Source organism: Culex pipiens, unplaced genomic scaffold (assembly GCF_016801865.2).
Source record: "Culex pipiens pallens isolate TS unplaced genomic scaffold, TS_CPP_V2 Cpp_Un0207, whole genome shotgun sequence".
NCBI lineage: Eukaryota > Metazoa > Arthropoda > Insecta > Diptera > Culicidae > Culex > Culex pipiens.
The window spans coordinates 2634-14828 of NW_026293024.1; the positions used below are offsets into that span (position 1 = coordinate 2634).

Genomic DNA, 12195 nt, shown 5'->3' on the forward strand with positions numbered 1-12195 from the left:
AAGAACTGCGCGGCGATAAATCTCAAAGGTACACGCCGCGCGGCATTTCAGTATGTGCCGCAGACATTGTTGCCAGCGATTTTCTGCACATTTGGTTCAGTAAAAAATATACCCGGCAACAATGCCAGGCGATTCGAAGAAGAAGATCAACAAAAACAAAACGCACAGTATGGGATTTGACAGCGCGCATTTGCCGAAAGAGCGGCGCGTCGTTTCGAGGCTGGTTTGCCGCGTGTCTTTTTCGGGAATACGCGCAATATGTGATGTGTCCGGAAACGAATGAAACACGTGTAGTACAAAACGTAAGAGCGAATATATTTCGTACTGGTTTGCGTGGTTGTTGAAACCGAACTTAATTTTCTCCACCACCCACAGGCGCAGCCTACTGCGATGGGCGCTCGATGGTGGGGATGGAACATCTCCCCCCTTATTTCATCCAGAAGTTGGAAAATCTTCCTGGAAGCTTGATTGCGCGTTGTCCTCGTCCTCCACCAGCTGGCGCGCCTTGAGGTGCTTCAGGTACCGGATGTCCTTGTCCTCCAGAAGCTCGTTCCGCCGGGAGAGCGGCAGGTGCCGGTGGTTCTACAGCTGCGTCCTCGAACTCTGCTTCGGATGAACCGGATTGCTCCTGATCGTCAGATTCTTCAGAGTCGTCGTCCGAGAATTCCGGATCGCTGTCGTCAACTGGAACAGGAACTGGCACTGGAGTTGCAGGCACTGGTGCTGCTACCGCATCGGCCAATCCAAAACCGTCGAAAAAGATCGAGAGCGGCGTCGGCTCTGGCGAGGCTGTGGTCTCGGGAACTCGTGTCTTCAACTGGTTTGCGTGCGAACGGATCAAGCGTCGGCGGTCGTCGAGGAATATGTTGTAGTTGACTCTGCCGATCTTCTCGATCACGGTACCAGCCTCCCACTGCCAGGAGTTGGCACGATGGACCTGCGCGAAGACGGCATCGCCGTGCTTGAAAATCCGTTGGATCGCGCCGTGCTTTTTGTTAAAAGCGTCGTTCTGCTTCTCCGCCCTAGCGCTGGTGCTTGGCGAATTGTCCTTGGTCGGTTGAAGGAGAGCAGAAATGGTCCGGACTGGCCGGCCGAACATCACTTCCGCCGGAGACTTGCCATCGAGATCGCTGGTTGGGGTCGAGCGGTACACTTGCAAAAGCGTCTGCAGTGCTTCCTCCAGGGTTTCTCCCCCCGCGCGAATTTTGCGAAGGCTCCTCTTCAGCGTGTCCACAAATCGTTCCGCCGATCCGTTTGATTGTGGGTGGAACGGAGCGGTTCGAAGGTGGCGAATTCCCAGCTTGGTGCAGAACTCCTTGAACTCGTGGCCAGTGAACTGGGTTCCGTTGTCGGAAACAATAACCTCCGGAATACCGAACGTAGCGAATGACTGGGTCAGCAGCTTGATGGTCGTCTTCGCTGTCATCGTTCGAGTTGCGTACACTTCGGGCCATTTGGTGAATGGGTCGACCACCACCAGGAAGTACACGCCATCCACGGGACCGGCGTAGTCGATGTGGATCCGGGACCACGGCTTGCTTGGAGTTGGCCACGATTCTAAGCACGTTTTGGTGGGTGCTTTTCCAGCGATGGAGCAAGGGTTGCATCGCTTAACGAAATCCTCTATTTCGTTGTCTAGTCCGGGCCAGTAGACGAAACTGCGCGCAATCGCCTTCATGCGGACCATTCCAGGATGTCCACGGTGGAACTGTCGCAAAATCTGGGACCGGAACTGGTTCGGAACCACCACTCGGTCGTCGACAAGACTGAGCGATTCCCGTCGGCGGAAGTAGGGAAGAACCTCGGAGTTGGTGACCGACCCCGCGCTGCTTGGCCATCCGTCGCGGATGTACTTGACCACGGCCTGGAGTGTGGCGTTCGTCGCAGTGGCTTTTTGGAGAGCTGCGAAAGAGACCGGCACTTTGTCGATCGTGTCTGCGATGACGCTTACCAGGTCCTCTTCGAGCGTGAGTGCTGCCACGACGTACTCCTCTTCCGGTTGGATGGTACGGTCGATGAGCCGAGACAACATGTCGGCACAACCGAAGTCGCTCGTGGACACATGCTGGATCTCGAAATCGTAGTTCAGCATCGTGAGTGCCCAGCGTTGGAGGCGATTCGCGGTGTGCAGTGGAATTCCCTTCTTCGAGCCGAAGATGGACAGGAGCGGCTTGTGGTCAGTTTGCAGTGTGAAGGGTCGTCCCAGCAGGTACTTGTGGAACTTCGTTACCGCATATACTAACGCGAGCGCTTCCTTTTCAGGTTGTCCGTAGTTGCGCTCAGCGGGTGTGAGCGACCTTGACGCGTGTTGAACTGCCTTGAGTGAGCCATCAGGGAACTGGTGGAGTATGACGGCCCCGATGCCGGTGCTCGACGCGTCCGCGGCTACGATGATCGGAGTTAGTAGCAGGCTTGACTGGAGCACCTCCTTGAACTTCTCGAACGCCTGCTGGCACTCGGATGTCCAACGCCACTTGGTGTCCTTCTTGAGCAGCTGGTCCATTGGGCGGCGTAGCTCGTGAAGGTTGCGCACGAATCTTCCGTAGAAGTTCACCGCGCCCAGGAACGATCGCAGTTCGGACACGTTGGTTGGTGCGGGAATGGCGGCAATCGTCCTCAGCTTCTCGGGATCGGGGCGGATGCCTCGACTGTCCACGATGTGTCCCAGATACCGAATTTGCAGCTGGAAGAAACTGCATTTCTCGGCCTTGACGTGGAACCCGTACTCCTTGAGACGTTGGAGCAACTGCTTGAGTGAAGATGCGTGCGATTTCCGGTCTGGTCCGAACACGATGACGTCGTCCATGAAGGTGCGGACGCCAGGTATGCCCGCAATCATTCCGTCCAGGAGGCTTTGGTAAGCTCCCGGCGCTGACTTCACCCCCGGAGTGAGGCGATTGTACTGGAACAGACCTCGATGCGTATTGATGGTGAGGAGCTTCTTGGAGTCGTCATCAACTTCGAGCTGAAGGTACGCATCGGAGAGGTCGATGATGCTGAAGATGGAACTGCCAGACAGCTGCGCAAAAATTTCCTCCGGTGTTGGCAGCGGGTAGTGGTTGGCTTCCAATGCTTCGTTCAGACCAGTTGAGAAATCCGCACAGATGCGAACTCGTCCGTTCGGCTTGCGCACAGCGACGATCGGAGCGGCCCACTCCGAGAATTCAACAGGTGTGATGATTCCCAGAGATTGGAGGCGGTTGAGCTCGTCGTCGACCAGGGAAATGGTGTTGAACGGAACTGGTCTTTTGGGACAAAAGACGGGCTTGGCGTTAGGTTTGAGATAAAGCTTTACCTTCGTCTTGGTGCAGTGTCCCAGGGAATCGTCGAAAACGGCCGCGTGGTTGGCTCGAAGCTCTTGAAGCTGCTCCTCCACCGACTTGACCTCGACGACGTTGCAAATGGAATCGATCGGCACGGACCACAACTCAAAGAGCTCGATCCACTCGATTCCCAGAAGGTTGAGTCCAGGCGATGACGTCACGAAGCATCTGCTGCGCTCCGTTCTGCCGTTGAGAGTGACGTCACACACGAACTCGCCGACAAGCCCGAGCGGCTGGCCGGACGCGTTGATTGCTTGAATGGAGGATGGCTGCAAACATGGCTGTCCTAGCTTGCGCCACGTTGCCTTGGCAACCACCGTTATGTCGCTGGCTGTGTCGAGCTGCAGTTGCGTAGCAACGCCGTTGATGGTGATCGGCAAGTACTTACGCCTGCTGCGATTGGCAGCCACGTGGTTGACGAAAATTCCTCGCGACTTGGCTTTCTGCTGCTTCTTCGCCTGCTTTTTCTTCTCCTCCACGGAATGATCCGGCTTGGAAGAGCTGCTGGAAGGCTTGGAAACGCAGCTGCAATAGCCTTCCTTGTGGCCAACTCGGTTGCATGCCTTGCACAAATGCCCCGAAAACGGACAGTCCCGGACAAAGTGCATTTGGCCGCATTGCCAGCAGGGGGTTCGGGGTAACTTGCCTTCGGTTTTCGCCGGACGCTGCTGCTGGGGACCGCTTCGCTTCTCCTGGACCGCGTGGACTGCTGGTTTTGAGCTTGATGGCCGCTCGACCAGCGTCGTGTCCGCCTTGAGATTGACGAGGCGCTGAAACTCGTCGATCAGGGTTTGGAGCGTCACAGGGTTTTCGGCGGTCTCCGCTTCGATCCGGGAAAGGAGTCTTGCCCGAACATCGGCGTATCGAGGTGACTTAAGACCGCAGATGAAGATGAGGCATTTGAATTGGTCAATCTTCACCTTTTGGAACTCAAAGTCCTCACACGCCCGGTTCACCTTACCTCCGTAGGTGATGATATCCTCCGCCTCCGACTTGGCCAGCTGGAGACACTGGTAGCGTTTGTGGAAGATGGAGGTGTGGGAGCCGAAAATTTTCCGTAGCGTGGCCACGGTGTCGTCGAACTTGACGGCACTTGGAAGCTTGGGCAGGATGTAGTTACAATAGCGGCTGTGTGCGGTGGTGTCCAACTTCCGGAGCAAAAGTCGCACTTTCGCCTCCTCCTTCAGCTTGGACGCGTCCTCCTTGAACATGTCCTCGTAACGCCGGAACCACTTGTCGAAAGTGACACCGTTCTCTTCGTCGAAAGAAAACTCGCTGATGTTGGTGGCCAGCGACTCCAGGATCTGCTCGGAGTTATCTGGTGCTGCCGCCGGTGCCGCCATCTTCTGCAGCAATTCCGTAATCTTGAGGATCGCCTGTTGTAGTTCCGCCATGCTTCCGGTTTTTCCTCGTCGCCAAATTGATGTGTCCGGAAACGAATGAAACACGTGTAGTACAAAACGTAAGAGCGAATATATTTCGTACTGGTTTGCGTGGTTGTTGAAACCGAACTTAATTTTCTCCACCACCCACAGGCGCAGCCTACTGCGATGGGCGCTCGATGGTGGGGATGGAACAATATGCATATATAATAATCATAATAATCGGGATCAAAGTATCGAGAAATTAAAAGTGCAACATGGAGTTAATTTTTTTTTTTTTTGGGAAAACCAATCGAGAAATTAAAAAGAGAGATGTGAGCTAATAACATGGAGTGAAACTTTTCCAGCTGTCATGGAAAACTTCACATCAGCTTGACATAAAATTTAACTCCATGTTGCACTTTTAATTTCTCGATACTTTGATCCCGATTATATGAAACAAATATTGTGTTAAAAACTGTGTGTGTGTGTGTGTGCAACCAACCAAACGGGACCACGCGGTCGCTTCTTACAAATTGAGTTGTTTCCATGTATTTTTAGATCTTCATTCTATACATGCAAATAACTCGCATAGGCATTTGGAAGGTGTTAGCTCTGCCGAGCTTCGGAGACCCATTTCTACGCTGGCTAGCCGAGCGCGAGGTACTTCAGCTTTTATCGACAAGCCCCGCCCTGAAGAACGTTTGCACCAATCGGGTTCAAACGTTATTTAGAACTTCCGAACCCTTGTCAAATGGACAAGGACCCAGCGCGTATATAATTGATAGTAACAGTATTCCTAATTCCAGTCATCGCTCACCAAACTGTGATGGCTTAGTGGTTAGCATTTTTGCTTACCAATCCAAAGGACGGGGGATCGAACCCCGACTCGGACGACTTTGATTTTTTCGTTCATGTTCAGAGTTTCAAGATTAATATTTCCTATACTTTCTCGTTGGGAGCAGATGGGAATCGAACCCAGGACCATTCGCTTAGAAAACGAACACCGTAACCAGTCAGCCACGGCCGCTCCAACAAATATTGTGTTAAAAACTTGGTTAAAAATCTATCTTATCGTAACACGTTTAAATGTGATTAAAAAGAGTAAATTATGTCAAAATTTTCATCAAATATTTATTGAAATTTTATTAAAATTGGAGGCAAAATTTTAGAAAATTTTGAAAAAAAGGTGCAGTGGTAATGCTACAGGCATAACCATCATGACGAAGAACTTCGGACACAAAAGTAAATGAAATTTTTATAGTTTTTTATATTTGCGTTTCTTGGCCACAAAATCAATCACGAAAGAGTTATTTCGTAGGATCTATTTATTTTTGATCAAAGATGGTCTCATGGTATTTCGACGTTGGATAACGTTTAAAAATTTCAAACGCTTCTTCAGCTAATCGTAATGGCAAGAGTTTCGGTTTCGGGCCAGTTGATATGGAATCATTTCATCAATTCTCTGTTAAACTTTCGGCATTGAACAATTTTTAAGAAATATTTGCAAACAATAAAAAGGCGTTATCAGGACTACGATTTATTACAAAGAGTATTTCTGAACCATGTGTTAAAGACACAACACACAAACCCTAGAGTTTGATGCCCATATGCCTTATGGTTCCGCAAATGTCCCCTTATCGGAACACCCCCCGGGGCCTCCGGCCACTCCAGGTGGTGGCCACTTCTGCCGAAATGTCAAATTTCATGTCCAGTATCAAAAACCCTAAAGTTTGATACCCATATTCCCCCAACTCTTATGGTTCCGCAAATGTCCCCCTATCGGAACACCCCTGGGGCCTCCGGCCACTACTGTCGAAATGTCAAATTTGTCTAAGATCGCGTCCTTCCTTGGTTCCGTCCCGCAAAATCTCCATGGCAACACGATGCACGGAATCTGGCCGCTTCCTCAACCCGGATGGGAAGGTAGTGGAAGAATTTGCCGGGTGAGAGCAGCTACCTCGAGCTGTGAAATCCGTCACCGGTTTGGGGGAGCGGGATGAAGGCAGCTCGCCGAACTGTGAAATCCGTCACCCCGCGCGTCCTTCCTTGGTTCCGTCCCGCAAAATCTCCATGGCAACGTCGTCCGATCGTGGATTTCCTCGTGGCTGGTTTCCTCCTCGGTCCCGCATCAGCAACAGCAGGAGCTCCTTCCAGGTCGGCGTCCAAAATTGATTTCACTTGATTTTGGAACGGCACCTCCTTTTATATCAAATTGTGATGGTGTTTAGCTACTCTTGCGAAGCAGCAGCACAAAAGGAAAAAATCAACAAATTGTGTCAAGGCAAGGCGCAGGCAAGGCTTTGGGGGCGGAGTCAAGTGAGAGAGAGTGTGCGGGTGTGTGTGTTGTGTGCGTGCTTGCTTGCTGTGTGGAAGCAGTTTTATTAATTTAAACTCAGTTTTTGAGTGCTTCAAATAAATTCCATGGCCATTAATTAGGTATGGTAAGAATGCTTGAAATCTCCCCTTTCGATTGGTGGGTACCACTTTTACGTGTGATGAAGAGGAGCTGAGATATTAATGTTACAAATCTTGCAGTCGCGTTTAATTTTTCGTTATATTTCGCTCCGCGAAATTTTGGATTGCTACCTAGTTAAGGACCCTATCCAGCTTTTAAAGCGAAAATGGCGTTCGAATGGTGAACGCCCGAAATGTCAAAATCACGCAGTGGTACCAACATTACGATAAAAGTGTGCCATGGCATGACAGCCGTATTTTTTTCTAATGTTGGTGCTACTGCGCGATTTTGACATTTCGGACGTTCAACATTCGAACGCCATCTTCGCTTAAAAACCTGGATAAGGAAACAAAAAGTTGCTGTGCTAGCTAAATTTGGACAATTTTATTTTTTTCCATACAACTATATTACACCCTAGTGGTTCCACTATACCACTATTATAAAAGAAATACCACTATTATAAAAGAAAAGTGTGACATGGCTTGACCACAGACAAATTTTCACATTTTCCACATTTTCTTTCTAATGTTGGTAGCACTGCGCGATTTTGACATTTCGGGCGTGCACCGTTCGTAAATGCAAAGCAATCCACTTTAACGACCCCCGGATCTTTTGTGGTCTCTGTTGCAAGTTCTGCTCATTTCTAGGCGTTAACCACCGCGCCACGGGGTCCTCATCTTCGGTAATTCGGTAATTTCGGAATACACCCTTCCGGCAGCAGCTGAAGATTCATTCAGTCCCACGTCGCATGTTCGGGTGTAGACCTACGGAAGACCTTGCCGCGAGGATAGGTGAGTAAGACTATACGAGCCACCTACGGCATAATTCCTCGGGCTCCCCAGGTCAACCATAAACTACCCCAGGTTCTCCGTGCAGGACACATTGGGGGTAGAAAGCGGATAGAATAAGCAAAAGATCAAAGCAGGCCACGAGACATACTTTAAAGTGGTTTGTATCTGCAAAGGAATTTGTATTAACAAAAGGATCAAACATGCAGGCCAAGGATTGATACCTAAGAGCATGCAATGGCACTGACCTTGTTGCGTGCTCTTCGGTTGACGTCCACGTAAGGAACATCCTGGAAGGAGCGTAACTAACTACATCCGTAGTTCTGTTAGATCATCCGAATTATCTTGATCAGAACAGTATAGCTCTGGTTCCTTGCGAGTGTCCTATTTTCTTACCTCCACGTTGGCTTGGTTTTCATGATGACCTAGCTGGTGGCCTGTGGAAACGGATCGTAAACCTTTGACCACCGCGGGTCAGAGTCGAGACGGCTAAAAGAAAGGGGCGCGACAATGTGGGAAAGGGAAGTAATTTGTGATTGTAGACGGTATTGTTTTGATTCGCAGTATGTTGAGTCAACTGCTGTGGATGTACCTGAGCATCGCAGAACGGGGTTTCTCTTCTTTCCATTTCAACGAACAGCTATCTTCTGTTTATTTTGTTTCACTGATTTTCTAAAACGGCTTCTGATTACTATCCTCCATTTGATTTCGATTTTACTTATATGATTCTCTTGTTTCTCGACGCTTTTCCACTCTATTTTACCAATTGATTCTGCTGTAACAAACTGTCTGCTTTCCCTTAATTTGGCAGCGATGTCAATTTTGTTTATCATGTGCCTTTTCTTTATTTATCTATTTGAATAATTTCTAATTTCTACTATCTTTCTTTTACTATTGATTCTTTACATAGTATATTTCCTTCACTGTCCATTGTTTTGAAACTTCACCTTTTTCTTAAGCAAGTGAGGTTCAAGCCCTTACTCAATTTATGGAATGATTAAAGGATTAACACAAATATTACTATTGTATTTTTGAAAAACTTTTCTAAAATGCTTAGGACCAAAATATTGTAACAAAACACCGCGACAGAAGAAATAGCAACAGATAAACACGACTCAACACTAGGAAAGGTTTCAGGAGAAAACAATACACAGTAAAATAACAACTAGTTTTTCGCAATTCGCAATTTTCAGTGTAAGAACGGGCCTTGACCGATCTTATGCACCAGGTTCCCGACGAACACGCACTGCCCTTACACCTACATCTCACCCTTGCTCTGAGTCAGTACGAGCAGCACGCTAGAACACGCTTTGAGTGTTCGTGCCAGGCATGCACACCTTCTTTTCCGGTTACGCATTTTAACTCGGCCGGGGGTGGTACATTACGTAGGGTTTGATGTAAGTATAAGCGCCTACCCATTTATAGTGTGCCTATCAACTTTCATTAAAAAAAACTGTTTTATTTTTAGTTTGAATTCAAAAACTAGTTGTTATTTTACTGTGTATTGTTTTCTCCTGAAATCTTTCCTAGTGTTGAGTCGTGTTTATCTGTTGCTATTTCTTTTGTCGCGGTGTTTTGTTACAATTTTTGGTCCTAAGCAAGTTATTTAAAAGTTTACCAAAAGTACAATAGTAATATTTGTGTTAATCCTTTAACCATTCCATAAATTGAGTAAGGGCTCAAACCTCACTTGTTTGAAAAAAGGGTGAAGATAATAGACAGTAACAGAGAATTTATTTTATAAAAATCAAGAATCAATAGTAAGAGAATGATGAGCGTATTTTAAAGAATAAAAATGAGAAGCTAGATGTATTAGATGTAAAATTAGACAATAGTTAATAAATAGAGATACAAAACAAGCTTACATTATAGTAATGATAATTTATAGGACAGATAAAGAATTATTCAAATAAATAAATTCGCAATAAAATCAAAAAAAGATTAGGCAAATGATAAATAGAATTGATATTACTAGTACATTAAGGAAAAGTAAATTTTTAAGAAAAAAACAAAGTTTGTTACAGCAGTATCAATTGGTAAAAAAGAGTGGAAAAGCTTTGAGAGATAAGAGAATCAAAAGTTAGTAAAATAAAAATCAAATGATGGATATTAAACAGAAGAATCAGTGAAGAATTGAGAATCAGTAGAGCAAAATAAAAATAGGAGATAGGTGGTAGCTGAGAACAAATAGAAGAGATACCCCGTTGTGCGATGTTTCAGGTACATCCACAGCAGTTGACTCAACATACTGCGAATCGAAACAATACCGTCTACAATCACAAATTACTTCCCTTTCCCACATTGTCGCGCCCCTTTCTTTTAGCCGTCTCGACTCTGACCCGCGGTGGTCAAAGGTTTACGATCCGTTTCCACAGGCCACCAGCTAGGTCATCATGAAAACCAAGCCAACGTGGAGGTAAGAAAATAGGACACTCGCAAGGAACCAGAGCTATACTGTTCTGATCAAGATAATTCGGATGATCTAACAGAACTACGGATGTAGTTAGTTACGCTCCTTCCAGGATGTTCCTTACGTGGACGTCAACCGAAGAGCACGCAACAAGGTCAGTGCCATTGCATGATCTTAGGTATCAATCCTTGGCCTGCAGTAAAATAACAACTAGTTTTTGAATTCAAACTAAACTGCTTTAATGAAAATTGATAGGCACACTATAAATGGTTAGGCGCTTATACTTACATCAAACCCTACGTAATGTACCACCCCCGGCCGAGTTAAAATGCGTAACCGGAAAAGAAGGTGTGCATGCCTGGCACGAACACTCAAAGCGTGTTCTAGCGTGCTGCTCGTACTGACTCAGAGCAAGGGTGAGATGTAGGTGTAAGGGCAGTGCGTGTTCGTCGGGAACCTGGTGCATAAGATCGGTCAAGGCCCGTTCTTACACTGAAAATTGCGAATTGCGAACAAAAGGATCAAACATAGAAAGGCGATACTAATTAATACTTCCCTGCGACCTTGGAGGTCTCTCGGTTGGACATCTAGCCGTGAACACCAAGCTTGGTATCAATCTTCGTCGGTCGGTGTGGTATTGATCACAGCTGGTGTTAAGTTGACCCTCCGTCGTCTGTTGTATCCTGCGGCTGCGTAGCAAGTCAGATGCTCGCTCATTCAGTTTGAAACGAAAAGAACAAAAGAGAACACAAGAAAACATTAGATTCTGATAGTGAGTTTCAACTCAGATGTAAAGCGTAATATAATATTAAATATAAATAATTATAATAATATTTTCACTTCATGATTCTTTATAGACACTTTATTTATTTTGCTTTCACTATTTCTTCGGGTCGTCTAATTTTCGTCGTGTTCCCGTACTTGGAGAATTCCGCATAACTAATCACTGCTGGTTTGTAGTGTAATGTCGAACATGTTACTAGCTAACACAACCGTGACACAGAAACAGAACTTCACAAGCACGGGAATTTGCACACGACCTCCCAGTGAATTAATACCGAGCTTTAACTATTTTCATACTACTATTACCTAAAATGTCCAAAGCAGCTCAGTAAAACTCACTGGGAGCGTTCCACAATTTAGCCCCATCCGGGGGGAGCTTATCCCTTTGTACCCTCGTGTTTGTTTCCTTTGATCAGTAGTTTAGGTAGTCCAAGAATGTTCAGCACAAGTTTGAATCGAAAGCAATTGCTTCAACAGCTGAACGGATCAAACTGTTGCTTCCCTTGCTAAACTAACTATTCTCCTGTTACTAAGGAAACAAAAGGATAAAACATCATGATTTGATGTTCTAACAGGTACGTTCAACTAGCCAGGTGCGAGACCCATCAGCCCGGCCGGGAACCAGTCCATATCTGTCGAGTACAGCATACGGTGTGGTTCACAAAATATCAAATACAGTGAACACAACACTAAGGCTATACATATGAACTGGCGGGATGGAAGCACGTGGACACCTCCCCCCAACCACCGCGCCACGGGGTCCTCATCTTCGCTCAAAAATCTGGATACAGTTTTTCCCCGGTAACTGGGCGCTCGTAAAACGTCAAAAAAGGGAGCGTTCTTTTATTACGTAATGCAGTTGGATGAGGGGGTCGAAGACTGTGTTACGCTCCACACAATTTTTTTTTTCGTGAATCGATTATCCGAATACAGAGCGGATTCGTTTATTCAAATTTCAATACTCCGAATGTCCGCTAATTCAAATGCTCGCTAATTCGAACGTATTCGAATTAAAAAGCACTTAACCGTCAAAACCAGTTGTCAAACTGATGTTGTTCCAATTAGCGAATTT

The 12195-nt window shown here is 46.8% G+C and overlaps 1 protein-coding gene across 1 annotated transcript; it reads right to left on the bottom strand.

The window, feature by feature from the left end:
* Nucleotides 1–427: 427 nt before the first annotated feature.
* LOC120432090 (uncharacterized protein K02A2.6-like) lies at nt 428–4717 on the bottom strand. The gene has a single exon (XM_039597228.1). The coding sequence runs from the start codon at nt 4715–4717 to the stop codon at nt 428–430; it is 4290 nt and encodes a 1429-aa protein (XP_039453162.1).
* Nucleotides 4718–12195: the final 7478 nt, after the last annotated feature.